Below are 17,961 nucleotides of genomic sequence, written 5' to 3'. Positions count from 1 at the left end.
CGAGGCCGCAGATGATCACGTTTTCCCAACATTCACTTTGGTTCTGACGTCACGTCCACAGAGAACCCGTCGACTTACACGTATTAACTAACTCCATATATTCATACCTAAAAAAGTTCTTATGACTTCTACCCATAAAGCACGTTTTACACTAAGTGACTGAAAATATGGCACCAATCTTTGACACGTCGTTATCATGCGAGCAAAAATAAATTAAAGCTAAAGAGGAAAGAAGAGTCGGTCACGACCAAAGAAGGGGGGGGGGGTGCTTTCAGTAGTAACATGGCATCGTAATACTTAATCAAAACTTCTTCAAGTGTTATTTTTGCACACACACAAAAAAACCAAGACGCTAATCATGCATTTAAACATATCTAAAGTTGAGCTAGCATAGCATGCGCCAGTATCCCGCTCCAGATCGCCACCGAGACTGAACTTAACCTCCGCGCAGCTACAACACGGACGCCGTTTTGATGCGTCCGCAGCAAACACACGTTCACACACGCTGCCGGACTGAACTGGAGCTCAGCCACACTCTCATGGAAGTCCTGGTTTTGCTACAAGTTTGTTATCACAACTCAAACAAGTCCCCCGTTGACAGTATGGTTCGTTGCATACCTGATTGTGTGCTATGAATGGTAATTAACTTAGAAATGGCTTTTTTTTGTTGTTTTTTTTGGTGAAGATCCGTGACTTCCTTATTCTCGACTCTCATTTTGGCACCGGAGCACAAAAGGACACGCTAACGTTTTGTCGTCAACGGCATCACGAAGGCTTTTTCCCAGCAGCGGAGCGGTGTAATCCTGCGCTCCTCCAATACCTTTCTTCTTCCTGTTAACGGCCCTCGGTGCTCCTGAACTCCTCCGCTGATGGAAGGGGAGTGTGTGTTTCCCCTCTCCCGTAGCTTCGGCTGCCGGGTCAGAGGTCAACCATGGAGGCTTTGGCCAAGTCCTTAGTTCCCTGGAGAATTCTCTTCATATGACCCACTTTCGATATCCCCAGATCCTGAGAAGAAACACAATAAGAGGGTAAATTTAAGACCTTTACCAGTCTAGACTGTCCAACTCTCTCACTCACGCTCCACACCGCTGTCGTCCTGCAACAAGTCACCTCAGGAGCTTTCTGAACGCCACTTCTCCATCTTTCCATAATGTGTTCAGACACTTACATGTATATATAATACCATCTGAGTCTGACGGTGGCAAAAACACACTTTTAGCTGACGTACATCGATGTTTGTAGGGCCCTCGCTCTCACTACTGGACCAGTTTCTGAAAGTGTTGTTACCATTAGACTTAGGGCGCCCTCCCACTGTGCCTCCGTCCCGTGCCCCGTGCTTTAGGGTCCTTGTCCCCCCCTCCAGGCCCGTTTGTACTCACACTACCTGGGCCTCGGAGAATGCGTCTTGCTGCCTATACGTCATCACGCCGTAACACGTCACACGCATTGATGACGTCATGGCGATGTGTGGCTTTGTTTCCAGATCTTTCCGTAGACCTCTGAGTTTTTGTGCGTCTTGTCGACTGTTTTTGAATCTTTTCATCGACCAAATCTGCAGTAAACACTCCACCTCCGCATCACATCAACGTGAACCTTTCACCGCCATTGTTTGAAATGTCCGCGCATGGTCCCTCCTTCTTTTTTCTACGTCCCAACAGGCGCACAGGAAATGACCTCAGAGCCGCCATAGGCCTCGTGCTCGTACACGTGCGCACGCTCGTGCTCGTACACGTGCAAACGTGCTTTACTAAAGCCCACCTCTCCCAAACGGGCCGTGGACGGCAAGCGTACTGCTCCTAGACGTGGTACGGTTGCACTCACACTGGTCAAAGGAACCAGACTTTAGCCGTGACACGTGCTGGGGCACGGTACGGAGGCACAGTGGGAGTTTGCACATCCGATGTGGTCACTACCTGACATAATTATGGATGCAAGTTAAGTAACGTAAAAAACTGTTTTAACTCAAACTGTGATCTTTTCCTAAAGTTAACAATGTGGTTTTGTTGCCTAAACTTAACCAAACTGCGACTAACTACACGTTTGAAACTGTTGCATTCAGTCATGAATGAACGTGTTGATCTGCTGCCCCCGGTGGGAGGGGCTTATTTAGAAAAACACTGCGATGGGCCGTTTGAGAGGGCAGGACGAACGACCTATGCATTAACCTGGAGAGCCGTGGACAGTGTGTACCAAGGTCAATGACATAATGACCTTGGTACACACAAGGATAAATGTTGATGAAGTCGGGATTTCCTAGTTCCCATTCAGGGATCTTGGGGATCTTTTGGAGCTGCGACCTCGCAATCCGACATGGCGGCGGCGCCCTTTATCAACAGTTAGCATGCTCAAACGTGATTGGTCAATACTACAAATGGACAAAGAACGTTTTCACGTCTCAAATCTTATTCAGTTGCTACAGAGTTTACAGAATCCCTTCACAGAGATTACTTGCGAGTTCGCCCGCCCCCCCTGCATCTGATTGGCTCGACCCTTCAAGGCTTCTGCCAAACGCTAACAATAGCCAAACGAAGCTACGATGCTAACGGGCGCTAAGAAGAGCGCCTCGGTCACGGCAGCTCACACTCACAGACCTGGAGTCATAAACGAGAGTCACAAAGACACAAACAAGAACAGATAAATGAAAATAAGAGGATCACATCAAATAAGAAGAACACACAACCAGAATAATAAACTTTATTATGAAACATTAAATATAAAAGAGCAATTAACGACAAAGTGATGAGGTAAAGCAACAGTTTGATTATTAACAGCCAGTCTAGTTTTATAACAGTGTACACAGAATAATATACTTTGGTTAAGTAACAATACTCAGTGTTAATAAAGGCAAAGTATCAATAATATATATATATAATATAATACAGTATATGATGTGTGTAGGAGCTCCATGATCAGGGACGTGTGGACGGTCGGACTCGGGCCGAGGACTGAACGCCATCTTTATTTCCGTTCCTCCGTCTGTAAAGAAACAGAGCTGTTATGAAGTTACGACACTTTGACCTCCAGGTGTGTGTGATTCACTTATTCATCAACTCAAACAGGTGAAACTCACAGTCCTGTTTGCTGTTTTAGTAATATTATTATATATATATATATTATAATAGAAGCTAAGGTCATTATTAAATGTATGAAACTCACACTGGTGAGGCAAACTTAGACATGTGTTGGTAAAATCATTCATTCAGTTGCTGCCATATTTATTTATATGAAGAGAACTTTTCCAAAACGGGATAAAAGCCAAAATAAAATAAATGAGTTTGAGCCTCTTTGCTGTAAACAGAACCTTTTCACTGCTTCATCAGTGTTTCTGCTAAATCGCTTTATTTCCTGTTTAAAATGTTCCTCAAGATGCAGCTCCTTTCAAAAATGACACTAAACGACCAAAACCAAACAAATACCGACTGAAAATGACTGAAAATGACCACAAATAAATGCAAATCAACTAAAAATTGACGTAAAAACACAGATAAAAGTGCAAAATAACTCAAAGTGGATGCAAAACTCTCACAAAAGTATGCAAAATGACTACAAAGACGTGTAGAAAGACCGTAAATAGGTGCAAAATGACCACAAATTGACCCAAAGTCATTACAAACGACTAAAACCAAACAAACAGCGACTACAAATGACTGAAAATGACCACAAATAAATGCGAATCAACTAAAAATCGACGTAAAAACACAGATAAAAGTGCACAAAAACTCAAAGTGGATGCAAAAACACCACAAAAGTATTCAAAATGACTACAAAGACGTGTAGAATGACCCTTAATAGGTGCAAAATGACCACAAATTGACCCAAAGTCATTACAAACAACCAAAACCAAACAAACAGCGACTACAAATGACTGAAAACGACCACAAAGAAAACAGAGCAACTCAAAAAGTTAAAAGTTAAGAGAGTCCCTGTTTAAAATGGTGTCGTCCGTCCGTTCAACACGTTCAGACTGAGCCATTAAAACATTCAGACAAGATGAATGAATATGAACCAAATGTGTAGGTAAAAAATGTGATTTCCCTGAAAACTATTCAAATGTTATAGCGTTTTGGAAAAGAGCCCCTCATATATATTTATATTTTATACATTTATATATTTATATATTTATATAATACACTCGGAACATTTCTATAGTGAAAAATCTGACAATAAAAGAAAACAAGTAGGAAACAAACGGTGACTACGTACCTTAAGATCCATGTTAAAGATGTTCAAAATATAAAAAACTGCTTCTTCTTCTTCTGTGTCCGAGTCCATAGATGCATAAAAGACCTGGATCCAGATCCGCTCCTATAAGAGTCGCTCAGTGGAGCGTGAAGCCAAAGAAAGTACCCGGATGATCAGCACCAGTTTCTCACTGTGACAGAGACGCTACTTCCTGTTTAGCGCTCCGGTTAACTTGAATGTCGATTAATAAACAGACGTAGTGTCTCTGTCGAGGTCCGTTCTCTCACCTTGATCCACCCGTCCTCGCCTACGGGAGTCTCCATCATCTCCGCCTCATTTCCTCTGACCAAAAAAGGGCATGTATGCGACGTTGGGGGGAGGGGCGTACGTCCATCTGGCTGACTCCGAGGAGAAGTGAGGGCCAGAGGCTAGCTGTCACTCAAGAGGCCACGCCCCTAATTATTCATAAACTTTAACCTCCAATAAAATAAAAACTAGCCCCTCCCCCTCAGTGTTGTCATGGAGACATGAGCTAAACACACAGACTAGAATGTTCTTTTGTCCTTAAACAGGTTTAATGATGCTGTGTAAACGGCTGTTTAACATGGGGCTCAATGAGAAACTGCTCTGTTATGAAACCTGCCCCTAGTGGACACTCAGAGAACTGACGCTGACGGAGCTTCCTGATTGGATCAAACAGGAAGGAAGCTGTGGCGGGCGGGGCTTGGTCCAAATCCTTCCGCACTTCCTGTGGGGTTCCGCTTCCTGGGGGTCTGGTCGAGTCGGGGACGTGATTGGCACATGGATGGGTTAGCATCTTTGCCAGGTTAGGCTAGGAGACCCCTTGAGTAGGGGCGGGTCTACCTGCAAGGTATGTGACGTTGTGGGGAGGGGCGTACGTCCATCTGGCTGACGTTTACCTCCGAGGAGAAGTGAGGGCCAGAGGCTAGCTGTCACTCAAGAGGCCACGCCCCTAATTATTCATAAACTTTAACCTCCAATAAAATAAAAAGTAGCCTGGGACAAAAACCACTGTGCAGCGACCGGGCTCCACCTCCAACACTGTGTCCAGTTCTTTTATACATCCACGCCGTCCCGTCTTTCCAAGCGTGTGTAGAACCTACGGCGGCCTCTAGGTAACGGGGAAGTGTCAAAGGTCCTCGCTAGAGACGGGTTTTGGTTTGTCCACTGTAGAAAACACGATGCAACACGCAACTTTTTCTCTTTTGTAGTTAAAAAGAAACGTTTTTCTGAATAAAAAACTTGATTTTTTTACCAAAAACAACTGTTTTTATGGTTCCTCCCTTTAACCTGAAGAGCTGGGTCATAATATAAACGAGGGCTCGACCGAGATCATCGCATTTAAAATGATTTGACACCTAAACACAGTGTCAGTGGGTCACAGCGAGTCTCTTTCACCAAGCAACGGTCGCACAGTAGAAGCCAAGCAGAGCAGTGCAGCGCAGCACGAGAGGCGGCAGAACAGGGAGACGAGACGGGTTAAAGAGGAGAGGAAGTACAGCAGACAGAGAGGAAGAGCTGAGGGTCCACACAGATCCACTGAGGTGTGTGTGTGTGTGTGTGTGTGTGCCGTTACCTTCAGGTCCCTCCTCTCCAGGTGCAGCAGCTCGGAGCCTCGGATGTCGTGTCGGATGAAGGTGTCCCTGTACTCGCCCAGACTCAGCTGTTCCAGCCAGACGCCCACCTCCTCTGGGCCCCATCTCTCCACTGCACACACACGGGCAGAGCAGAGAGAGGCTCAGGGCGCCGCCAAGGCAGCTTTCCCTCCCACGCCAGCACCGTTCACATCCACGTAGGGCTGAGCGATCATTAGATCATTTATCCTCTTGTGATTGAATCAGTCACAACGTCACATTAACTCAAACTTTTTAGGTAGTATCATTTGACGATTGCATATTTGTTTTTATGATCAAACTCGATCAAACGATCAAAATCTAAGGTAAAAAGTACTTTTGTGTTAAAAAACGATTGAATTTGCAATTTAAAACAAGTTTTAGTGCAAATAAATAATCACATTTAAATGTAAAATATTTGCTTTTGCACCAAAAATGTTCCAAAAGACGTTTTTTCACTTTTAAATCCAAATTTTTTGGCTTTTGAATCAAATTGTTTTGAATCCAAACATTTAACTTTTTAATCTTAAAGTTTTGCTTTTAAATAAAAAAATGTTTTGGATCAAAAAAACAACAAAAGCGTGGCAACACGGCGTCAGCTGTCAACACACAGGAAGTTACTGTGAAGTTGAACCGTCTCGCTTCTTAACCGTCTTTGATATTGTTCAAACAATAACAAAAATAATAATAATATATATTGTTTTATATCATTTCCATCGCAGTGTTGAAAAACCAGCAGCTGTCACTATGTGGTTCTCTTGGACGACGTTGTTCTGCTCGGATTCTTGGACCTTCGTCTGTTTTTCCTCCTGTTCGACGGCAGGGATGTGTTTCTGTTCCTGCTCAAAGGTCCTCAGCTCTCTGTGTTCTGTGTATTTTGTCTGTTTTTGTATTTTAAATATCATAAAAGTCTTTCTTTTCTTTCTCTTGTCACAGAAAACACGAGTGTTCCTGCTCTCATCCTGTAAGAGGCAGCGGCGTCGGCACACATGCTGTGCTGTGATCACCTTAATAGTGAGGGAAGCCTGTATCGCCCAGCCCTACGTCATCACACACACACACACACACACACACACACACACACACACACACACACACACACACACCCTCACAAACGGGCACAAAGTGGTGGTGAATCACTGAAAGGTGAAGGGGAAGGTGGAATAAAAATGGAGGGAGAGCACCAGAGAGGAAGAGGAAGAGGAAGAGGAAGAGGGGAGCAGTGGCGGCAGCTGGCGTAGGAGAGAGGAGTTTGAGGTCAAAGGTCGGACAGAACCAGGCAGCGGGTCATGCATCACCGACCGAGATCAGAACAAACACAGTTGGAGGAGGCAGAAGGAAAACAGCCAAACTCATCAGGAACCAGCTCACGATGAGAGGAAGGTCTAACACACCAGAACCAGAACCTGAGCCGACTCATTATTAAATATATAAAAACATGAACCCAGTAAGTGCGCAGCATCGAGTCTGACTGGACTTTTTCAGGGTTCCCACTGTTTCCCAGGACGGCACTTTTACCTCACTGACACATTTGACCCCAGTTTTAAAGCTCGTGTCTCCACCGCACCATCAGAACATCTTATCTTATGTGTTATTCTCCTGTGGCACCAGCTTGATGAACAGTAACGGCTTAAAGTAGCAGTTTCCCATGCGGTTTTACGGTGTCAGCGTCAGAAGAGCGTGCACGTCGCCGACCCTGCTGCAGTTTCGAACGCCCGTGCTGACTGGAGCACAAACACTGGAGTCTGCGTCCGTTCTCTTCAGTCAAAAAGAAGAACGGACGCAGATGAAACCAGAGCAGAGTGAGAAACGAGTGATGTCCTGAGGGTTCAGACGTGCTGAAGTCATTCACAGCTGTGGCCTCTACACTTACACCTTTTAGGGCGCACTCCCACTGTGCCTCTGTCCCGTGCCCGAACAGGTTCCACGGCTAAAGTCTGGTTCCTTTGACCAGTGTGAGTGCAACCGTACCACGTCTAGGAGCGGCACGCTTGCCGTCCACGGCCCGTTTGGGAGAGGTGGGCTTTTGTAAAGCACGTTTGCACGTGTACGAGCACGAGCGTGCGCACGTGTACGGGCACGAGGCCTACGGCGGTTCTGAGGTCATTTCCTGTGCGCCTGTTGGGACGTAGAAAAAAGAAGGAGGGACCATGCGCGGACATTTCAAACAATGGCGGTGAAAGGTTCACGTTGGTGTGATGCGGAGGTGGAGTGTTTACTGCAGATTTGGTCGATGAAAAGATTCAAAAACAGTCGACAAGACGCACAAAAACTCCGAGGTCTACGGAAAGATCTGGAAACAAAGCCACGCATCGCCATGACGTCATCAATGCGTGTGACGTGTTACGGCGTGATGACGTATAGGCAGCAAGAAGCATTCTCTGAGGCCCAGGTAGTGTGAGTACAAACGGGCCTGGAGGGGGGGACAAGGACCCTAAGGCACGGGGCACGGGACGGAGGAACAGTGGGTGTCGCTCCTAGACGTGGTACGGTTGCACTCACACTGGTCAAAGGAACCAGACTTTAGCCGTGAAAGGTGCTGGGGCATGGTATGGAGGCACAGTGGGAGTGCGCCCTTAGCATTCTGAACACACACGTGCACGGCTGAGCATGAATGGAGGGGAGGGGGTGTCACGCCTCACACACACACACCTTCTTTGACTGCAACTTTTCAGTTTGACTGAATAACAAAGAAACAAAATGAAGAACCAAGTGTGTGTGTGTGTGTGTGTGTGTGTGTGTGTGTGCGCGTGCGTGTGCGTGTGTCTGTGTGCGTGCGTGTGTGTGTGTGCGTGCGTGCATGTGTGTGTGCGTGTGAGTGTGTGTGTGCGTCCTTCACTCCTCTTTACTGCGGTTATCTGTAGAAAGAAAGCTGATTAAGGGAGTTTGCGTGGAACGCGCAGCCCTACCTGACTGAGGGCTCGTCTTCTTGGCGGCCTTCTCCTTCTTGAACTTGGGGACAATGCGGAACATGCTGCTGCGACTGTTCCTCTTGCCGTAACCCAGAGAGTGGTCCTGGTACATAAGCACAGTCAACCTATAGCCTTTCATTAAGCCACTCAGCTCTGCCGTCACCTGGAGCCACGTTAAAGACGTGCGGTACAGTGTGTGTGTGTGTGTGTGTGTGTGTGTGTGTGTGTGTGTGCAGGAACACGGGTCTGCTCACCTCCTCGTCGTTGGGCTGCAGGATGTGGTAGAGCCACGGGATCTCGCCCAGTTTGCCCAGTTCCAGCTCCGCACTCTGCAGAGCGCCGGACAGCTGGTCCTCCTCCGGGGGGTCCAGCTGCTGCAAAAACACAAGGCGACCAAGATCAGAGTCAAGCTTTTCCAGCACTTTCCAGATCAAAGTCAGTTATCACATTATAATAAAGATGAACTATGAACTCACCAGAGAGACTCGTCCCAGCAGCAGAGACTCCGTCTCGTTGTACAGAGCCTTCACGGTGCTCGCCACCTCGATGGCCGTGTTCCTGCTCAAACTCTGACAACGGGACACGACACATGACATGACACACAACACACAACACACAACACATGACGCAGGACACACGACACAGAACACACGACACACGACACAGAACACACGACGACGCACAACACATGACACACAACAAAAACAGCAGTGTCAGCATATTTTTTAATCAGCAGTTATGGAAAACATGATGCATAAACGTTTAGAAATCAGGTTTATCACGGACGCTCTTTTAATGTAGAGTTTTAAATCTGTGATACTGTTTTTATTGTTTTTATCTATCTCTCCATCTATCTATCTAAAAAGTGAGGAACATGTGACCTGGCGTAAAGGTTGCGACTGAAATAAAATTTTAAAGTTCTGAAATATTTCTGTCTAAACTCAAACTGCATCACAGGTTCAGGAGACAGAGGGTTCAAACTTCAAGTCTGAACATTTCAGAGAATTATAAACATATTTCCAAAAATCAGGACATTTACAAAACGTTGTGGGCACTTCCAGAAAACATGAATAGGAGCATGAAGTTTCTGTTTGTTGATGTGAAATGAGCCCAAATTAAAATAACTACAGTCATCAGTAGTTTTTGCTCCTCCAGCACTAGAGTAAGGGCGCCCTCCCACTGTGCCTCCATCCGTGCTTTAGGGTCCTTGTCCCCCCCTCCAGGCCCGTTTGTACTCACACTACCTGGGCCTCGGAGAATGCTTCTTGCTGCTCGTGCTCGTACACGTGCGCACGCTCGTGCTCGTACACGTGCAAACGTGTTTTACTAAAGCCCACCTCTCCCAAACGGGCCGTGGACGGCAAGCGTGCCGCTCCTAGACGTGGTACGGTTGCACTCACACTGGTCAACGGAACCAGACTTTAGCCGTGACACGTGCTCGGGCACGGTACGGAGGAACAGTGGGAGTGCGCTGTTATCGGGGCTTTTTTACGCTCTTCCCTCTTTAATTTCTGACTCTAAAACACAGTTAATGACGCAGCAACCTCCCGATGCTGGACACAGAGTTAACACCACTTCCTGTTGTGTGTCTGGCGGCGACCGCTCACCTCTGGGAACTTGGGGTGCGTCTTGTTGATGGCGTGGGACGCAGCATTGACAGCGTGAGCCAGCTCCTGTTCCAACAGCCCGTTGGTCTTTGCAGCCTCACAGATCCTGAAAACAAAGAACCAAAAACAGTGACTTCCTGGACTCGTCATGTGCACGTGGAGCTGTGGAATCAGACCCGAGGACCTGTGCTCACCGTGTGATGAGCTCCTCTGCTGCTCGGGCGCACATCTGCACCAGGGCGGCCTCCTCCTCTGTGGCCAGGTCCACGGACTGCTGCGGGTAGAGGTGCGGTCGCAGAGGAGGCTTATCGTACTTCAACTTGTCCTCCCACGACTTCAGCGTGTTCTCGAACGCCTGCAGGGAAACAAAGAGCAGACGTCGCGTAAAGGGGGGGTTCCCAACCGCTCTGGTCCCCCCACGGTCCTGACCGGAGGTGATGGTAGGTTTTATTTCTTCTTATTGACCCAAAGAAAAATACGCTTAGTTATTAATCATAGTCTCTAATTTTTTTTATACCTCACTTGTGTCTTTTGTAAGCTGCAGGAATCTAAGGGCGCACTCCCACTGTGCCTCCGTCCCGTGCCCCAGCACGTTCCACGGCTAAAGTCTGGTTCCTTTGACCAGTGTGAGTGCAACCGTACCACGTCTAGGAGCGGCACGCTTGCCGTCCACGGCCCGTTTGGGAGAGGTGGGCTTTAGTAAAGCACGTTTGCACGTGTACGAGCACGAGCGTGCACACGTGTACGAGCACGAGGCCTACGGCGGTTCTGAGGTCATTTCCTGTGCGCCTGTTGGGACGTAGAAAAAAGAAGGAGGGGCCATGCGCGGACATTTCAAACAATGGCGGTGAAAGGTTCACGTTGGTGTGATGCGGAGGTGGAGTGTTTACTGCAGATTTGGTCAATGAAAAGATTCAAAAACAGTCGACAAGACGCACAAAAACTCCGAGGTCTACGGAAAGATCTGGAAACAAAGCCACGCATCGCCATGACGTCATCAATGCGTGTGACGTGTTACGGCGTGATGACGTATAGGCAGCAAGAAGCATTCTCCGAGGCCCAGGTAGTGTGAGTACAAACGGGCCTGGAGGGGGGGACAAGGACCCTAAAGCACGGGGCACGGGACGGAGGCACAGTGGGAGGGCGCCGTAAGTAACCAATGCTCTGACCGTTGTAGGTTACCTGTGTATATATACATATGTACCTGTGTGTATATAAATGACTCCTATAGGTGGAAACAACAGCCTTCTGATCCAGAATATCACCTGTACCACGAGGGGGTGCATTTCACGGCAGGGGGGCTGAATACGGCACCACACCGGGCATCACTGATGTAAAGTCATTCTCTCTCCTCCTCACTGACGTGCATTTACTCTCAAACTTCCCAGACACCTGCTGCTCCTCACTGAGCCCCGTTCACCCACCCCCCTCCCTCCCTCCCTCCCTCCTCCCCTCGCTCTCACCCGGTCTCTGGTGAGCATCTGGGCCCTGTTCTTGTGCTGGATCTTGATGACCCCGGGGGGCTGGATCCAGGCCTCGCCGTCCACCTGAATGGGAACGCCCTCGTCCCCCAGGATCGTGATCTTCACCGTTCGACACTGATTCAGACAGAAAGGCTTCAGTTAGATCTCAGCCTTCTTATGTGTGTGTGTTTCCTGTTCCACTGGTCCACAGCGTCCGCTCTCACCTGTGCTATGCGGTGGTGCTGCAGCTTGATGACCCTGGACACGGCCATCTGCATGCTCCCAAACACAGCCACCACCTCCAGGATCTTATCGTCGAACGACGGGGCGCAGAAGATCTGCACGACACAAACGAGACACTCAGGAGCTGTGTGTGTGTGTGTGTGTGTGTGTGTGTGTTCACGATCATGCTGCATCTGCTGACTGTCAACACTGTCAACGCGCTTTATGGAAACACCAAACGATGTGTTCATCCATCAGTGAGACGTCAATTTTGGCAACAACAAAAGCTTTTTAATCCGACAGAGTGAAGAAGAGGGAGAGAGAGAGAGAGAGAGAGAGAGAGAGAGCGTGTGAGAGGGGGAGCGCTGATCCACTCGTCCGCCCAGAAAACCATCTCTTCTAATCTCCAAAATGGGGTTCACTGAGGACCGAACACGACTTTAGGTTCAATAAATCAATAAATGCAGAAATAAAGAAATTCATAATACATTACACACAATTACAAAATAATATATGGATATATACAGAAATTAATAAATACAAGAATGTAGATATAAATGAATAAATACATAAATACATACATAAATAAATACAATAAATACAAATAAACTAATAAATAATACTGAAATAAATGAATAAATGCATGCATAAATGTATAAAAACATTTAAAAAAGAATAAGTATATGCATAAATAAATTAATAAATAAAATACTGAAATAAATTAATAAATGCATGTATAAATAAATCAAACTAAGAATAAATATATGCATACATAAATTAATTAATAAATAAATGCATGAATAAATGTATACATTAATAAATAAAATAATAAAAATATGGAGAAATAAATTAATTAATAAAAGCATAAATAAAAATATACATTAATAAATAAAAGAATAAATAAATGCATCACATTTATTTCTACATTTTTGTTCACCTATATTTATTTATTTCTGTTTATTTATTATTTCTGTTTATTTATTATCTCTGTGTCCGTATGTAAATATGTTCGGAGGTCCCATCTATCCATGCGTCTGTCTCTTTATTCATTTCACTATTTATTTATTTATGTATTTATTAATTGAGACTTCATCATGTGTCGTCATGTTTGGTCCTCCTTACTCCTCTTTAGTCCGGACCTGAGACAGGACTACAGCAGGATGGATCCTCACACAGAGCTCCTGTCGTGCAGCGTGCAGCGTGCACCGTGTACTGTGCACCGTGTACTCACGTCGTCCTCCTTGGTGCCGCCCCAGAAGTTGGTCCCGCCCGCGTAGCTGGGAATGTTCAGGACCGCGATGCCCTGCAGGCTGGGCAGGGGGATGTACTGGCCGTCACACTGGGGAAGAGAAGCCAGCAGACTGTTTTTACTCAGGACCTAACATCACGATAGGTGACCTCAATCAAGGACCCCCCCCCACCCCACCCCACACACACACACCTGACAGGATGAGGACCCCCCCCACCACCCCACCTGAGAGGATGAGGCCCCCCCCCCCCCCCCACACACACACACACCTGACAGGATGAGGACCCCTCTAAGTGGTTCCTCTGCAGCGGTTCTCTAAACGTTTATTTCTAATCAGTGTCTGAATAAAGCTGAGGTGAGAAATAGGCCGCGCTGCTGCAGAGTCACGCTCCACCTGACGTCTGCGACACTTTACATTAGACATCGTCTCAAGACATTCAAGAGAGCTGAGAAGTGCTGAGTCACATCCTCATCTGAACCCCCCCCCCCTCCCCCCCAGTTACAGTTTCAGATTCTGGGTCTGGTTCTGTACGTGCGGCGTCACTTCTCTCACCTCCAGCTGCACCTTCTGCTCCAGGTTCTTGTAGGTTCTCTGCAGAAGTTCCTTTGTGCCCAGAACCCCGTACCACATCATGTTCTTGGTACGACTCCTGTGTGTGTGTTTGTGTGTGTGTGTGTGGGGGGGGGGGGGGGGGGGGGGGGGGGGGGCACATGGAGAGATGAACAGAGGGGTGAAAAAGTCTCACAGATACAGAAGAGTTTCTCACTTCATAAAATGATAAATACATTATAATTATATATAATAGTCGATAACGATACATCATGATCGGCACAGGGTTCCTGGTTTGAATCCCGGCTGGGGCCCTTCTGTGTGGAGTTTGCATGTTCTCCCCGTGTCTGCGTGGGTTTTCTCCGGGTTCTCCGGTTTCCTCCCACAGTCCAAAGACGTGCAGGTGTTGGGTTCATTGATGACTCTAAATCACCCGTAGGTGTGAATGGTTGTCTGTCTCTGTTCGTCTCTATGTGTCCTGTGATAGACTGGCGTCCTGTCCAGGGTGGACCCCGCCTCACGCCTGATGTCAGCTGGGATCGGCTCCAGCCCCCCCACGACCCCGACAGGGACAAGCGGCTGAAGATTAGTGAGTCAGTCATCAATGAACCGAACACCTGCACGTCTTTGGACTGTGGGAGGAAACCGGAGAACCCGGAGAAAACCCACGCAGACACGGGGACAACATGCAAACTCCACACAGAAGGGCCCCAGCTGGGATTCAAACCAGGAACACTCTTGTTGTGATGCGACCATCGTTGGTGTTGGTGCGAACAGAAGCGGGTCCCACCTGCATTTCTCCGGATGCTCCTCCCTCTTGTTGTTGAACTCCAGCGAGATCTTGGCGTCGAGGCCGATGCCGAAGTAGTTGTTCATCACACACTTCTCCATGTATCCCTCTCTGCGTGGAGAGGAGCAAAACAACCACGCAAGCACACAGACAGTCAGTGAACACACAGAGGAGAGAGAGAGAGAGAGAGAGAGAGAGAGAGAGGGAGGAGAGAGAGAGAGAGAGAGAGAGAGAGAGAGAGAGAGAGAGAGGGAGGGAGAGAGAGAGAGAGAGAGAGAGAGACAGAGAGAGAGAGAGAGAGAGACAGAGAGAGAGAGAGAGAGAGAGAGAGAGACGGCTCTTACAGCGAGTCCAGGTCGGGGTCGATGAAGGGCGTGGCGCCGAAGGGGTCGATGTTCGCCAGCAGCATCTTGCTAATGATGGAGCTGCCGGCGATGGACGCCGCAAGACCTGCCCGCAAGCCTACACACACACACACACACGCACACACACACACACGCACACACACACACACAGAGTTGAAATATCTGATCTTGTCCTTGTGTGTTTCATTAACTTTTTTCCACTCCTTGAGGACGTCGGTGTCCTCGGCCGCCATTATTCCAGATGTGTGAATGTAAACGGGTTCTCTGGGTCCAGATGGATGTAAACAGGTTCTCTGGGTCCAGATGAATGTAAACAGGTTCTCTGGGTCCAGATGTGTGAATGTAAACAGGTTCTCTGGGTCCAGATGGATGTAAACAGGTTCTCTGGGTCCAGATGAATGTAAACAGGTTCTCTGGGTCCAGATGTGTGAATGTAAACAGGTTCTCTGGGTCCAGATGAATGTAAACGGGTTCTCTGGGTCCAGATGAATGTAAACAGGTTCTCTGGGTCCAGATGTGTGAACCTAAACGGGTTCTCTGGGTCCAGATGAAGGTAAACGGGTTCTCTGGGTCCAGATGTGTGGATGTAAACGGGTTCTCTGGGTCCAGATGGATGTAAACAGGTTCTCTGGGTCCAGATGAATGTAAACAGGTTCTCTGGGTCCAGATGTGTGAATGTAAACAGGTTCTCTGGGTCCAGATGAATGTAAACGGGTTCTCTGGGTCCAGATGAATGTAAACGGGTTCTCTGGGTCCAGATGTGTGAATGTAAACAGGTTCTCTGGGTCTTAAATTGTGATTTTTGACCATTTTTTAACATTTTGGAGCTGTAAAATAATAAAAATCAGCCCAAAACCTGTGAAACAAACGGTACCGACCCAAAAGCGTCTGCAGCAGCGTGTGAGACGTGACAGAGCTGAGATCATGAATGAACGGATGCTCACCGGGGCAGATGATGCGCGTGTTGAGCACGGGCAGGTTCTCCTTGCTGGTGGTGAAGGGCGTGATGGTGAAGGAGCCGAAGGACTGGGTGCTGCGGCTCACCCTCCGCTCCGTCGGGGAACAGGGACTCTTGGCAGCTGGGGACAGGAAGGAGAATCATATCACCGTCATGAGTCATGTTTGTGGTTCCTGCGGGCGAACACAGTCCAGGGTCCGCTGTGGCACCACCCTCTCACCACCAGGGGGCGCAACAGAACCCGCCTCAGCTGCTCAGAGCACGCAGGACTGAACCCCGGCAGGACTGAACCCCGGCAGAAAAACCAGCAAAATAACCTGAATTAATGAGAAATAATCCATATAACTGAGTTATGGAGCGGCAAAAAAATAATAAAATCTATATATTTTTTTAGTTAATACATGAGGAAATTTAGAGCTGAATAAATAAATTAATAAAAATGTAAAAAATATAAAAGAGAAACAAATAAAATAATAATAAATAGTTCCCTGTGTGGACCATGAATGGAGCGTGGACTGGTGGATGGAGAGGTGCCAGTTCATCTCCTGGGCACTGCCGACGTGCTGTGAGCAAGGCACCACATCTCTCCATTAATTGCATGTTTATAGGTCCTGTGTGTGTGTGTGTGTGTGTGTGTGTGTGTGTGTGTGTGTGTGTGTGTAACCTGTATAATAATAATAACAGAGTGCAGGATAAATAAAAGGAATTCTTAAAAGGTGCATTCAACCGTCTCCTGTTCACCTCCTCGACTCTCTGAGGAAGGTGGGAATCAAAGGAAACGAGGAGAGAGGACACAACGACCGACGCCTCCTCGTCTTCCAACCACTGGAAAATGTGTGGAAGGAAGGAAGGAAGGAAGCAGCCGCACGATAAACAGGAAGAGCTTCTGCCCCGAAGACAATAACACATCCTGTGGCGTCGCACACGCACACGCGCTCCTGCACACGCACTCCTGCACACTCGCTCCTGCACACGCGCTCCTGCACACGCGCTCCTGCACACGCGCTCCTGCAGACGCACTCCTGCACACGCGCTCCTGCAGACGCACACAAGAGCATTGAACATGCAGCAGCAGCAGCGTCCACAGACTGAGCCGCCTGTAAAACACACGTCAGATGGAAACAATCAAGCACAAAGAGGCGTTACAGCGGCCAAAGGCGTGCAGCAGGAGGAACATCACAGGAGTGAGCGGCTCCTCTCTGCACTTTCACACTCATCCTTGAGTTTATTTAGGACAGGAAGTGTGATTTGCGTCAGCAGCACTTTTTTTCCAGTAGCTTCTGCATCTCTGTGCGTCTCTGTGCGTCTCTGAGCGTCTCTGTGCGTCTCTGAGCGTCTCTGTGCGTCTCTGTGCGTCTCTGTGCGTCTCTGTGCGTCTCTGTGCGTCTCTGTGCGTCTCTGTGTGTCTCTGTGTGTCTCTGTGTGTCTCTGTGGTTCTCTGTGGTTCTCTGTGTGTCTCTGGGCGTCTCTGAGCGTCTCTGTGGTTCTCTGTGTGTCTCTGTGCGTCTCTGTGGTTCTCTGTGCATCTCTGTGTGTCTCTGTGCGTCTCTGTGTGTCTCTGTGGTTCTCTGTGTGTCTCTGTGTGTCTCTGTGCGTCTCTGTGCGTCTCTGTGCGTCTCTGTGTGTCTCTGTGTGTCTCTGTGGTTCTCTGTGGTTCTCTGTGTGTCTCTGGGCGTCTCTGAGCGTCTCTGTGGTTCTCTGTGTGTCTCTGAGCATCTCTGTGCGTCTCTGTGCGTCTCTGTGCGTCTCTGTGCGTCTCTTTGCGTCTCTGTGCGTCTCTGTGGTTCTCTGTGTGTCTCTGTGTGTCTCTTTGCGTCTCTGTGTGTCTCTGTGCGTCTCTGTGTGTCTCTGTGGTTCTCTGTGTGTCTCTGTGTGTCTCTGTGTGTCTCTGTGCGTCTCTGAGCATCTCTGTGCGTCTCTGTGCGTCTCTGAGCGTCTCTGTGCGTCTCTGTGCGTCTCTGTGCGTCTCTGTGCATCTCTGTGCGTCTCTGTGCTTCTCTGTGCGTCTCTGTGCGTCTCTGTGCGTCTC

The 17,961-nt window shown here is 48.0% G+C and overlaps 1 protein-coding gene across 4 annotated transcripts in view; it reads right to left on the bottom strand.

Moving 5' to 3' along the window:
* Positions 1-270: 270 nt before the first annotated feature.
* Positions 271-17,961, bottom strand: part of dgkh (diacylglycerol kinase, eta) — a gene marked incomplete at its 5' end in the record, with an annotated part of 70,257 nt that continues 52,566 nt past the window's right edge. For 3 of the 4 annotated variants that reach the window (XM_083922010.1, XM_083922009.1, XM_083922012.1), the window contains 14 exons: positions 271-1,005; positions 5,780-5,910; positions 8,726-8,831; positions 8,983-9,102; positions 9,205-9,297; positions 10,336-10,441; positions 10,530-10,690; positions 11,799-11,933; positions 12,023-12,136; positions 13,252-13,359; positions 13,823-13,919; positions 14,610-14,720; positions 14,954-15,071; positions 15,919-16,053. In XM_083922010.1, the coding sequence (XP_083778136.1) occupies positions 919-1,005; positions 5,780-5,910; positions 8,726-8,831; positions 8,983-9,102; positions 9,205-9,297; positions 10,336-10,441; positions 10,530-10,690; positions 11,799-11,933; positions 12,023-12,136; positions 13,252-13,359; positions 13,823-13,919; positions 14,610-14,720; positions 14,954-15,071; positions 15,919-16,053 (1,622 nt within the window). In that variant the 3' untranslated portion in view covers positions 271-918. The remainder of the gene's footprint in view (positions 1,006-5,779; positions 5,911-8,725; positions 8,832-8,982; positions 9,103-9,204; positions 9,298-10,335; positions 10,442-10,529; positions 10,691-11,798; positions 11,934-12,022; positions 12,137-13,251; positions 13,360-13,822; positions 13,920-14,609; positions 14,721-14,953; positions 15,072-15,918; positions 16,054-17,961) is intronic. The other variant, XM_083922011.1, reaches the window with a different exon arrangement.

Source organism: Echiichthys vipera, assembly GCF_963691815.1.
Source record: "Echiichthys vipera genome assembly, chromosome: 10".
NCBI classification, from domain to species: Eukaryota; Metazoa; Chordata; class Actinopteri; order Perciformes; family Trachinidae; genus Echiichthys; species Echiichthys vipera.
The sequence above is the reverse complement of the archived record's forward strand: the minus strand, read 5'-3'. Positions and strand labels throughout refer to the sequence as shown.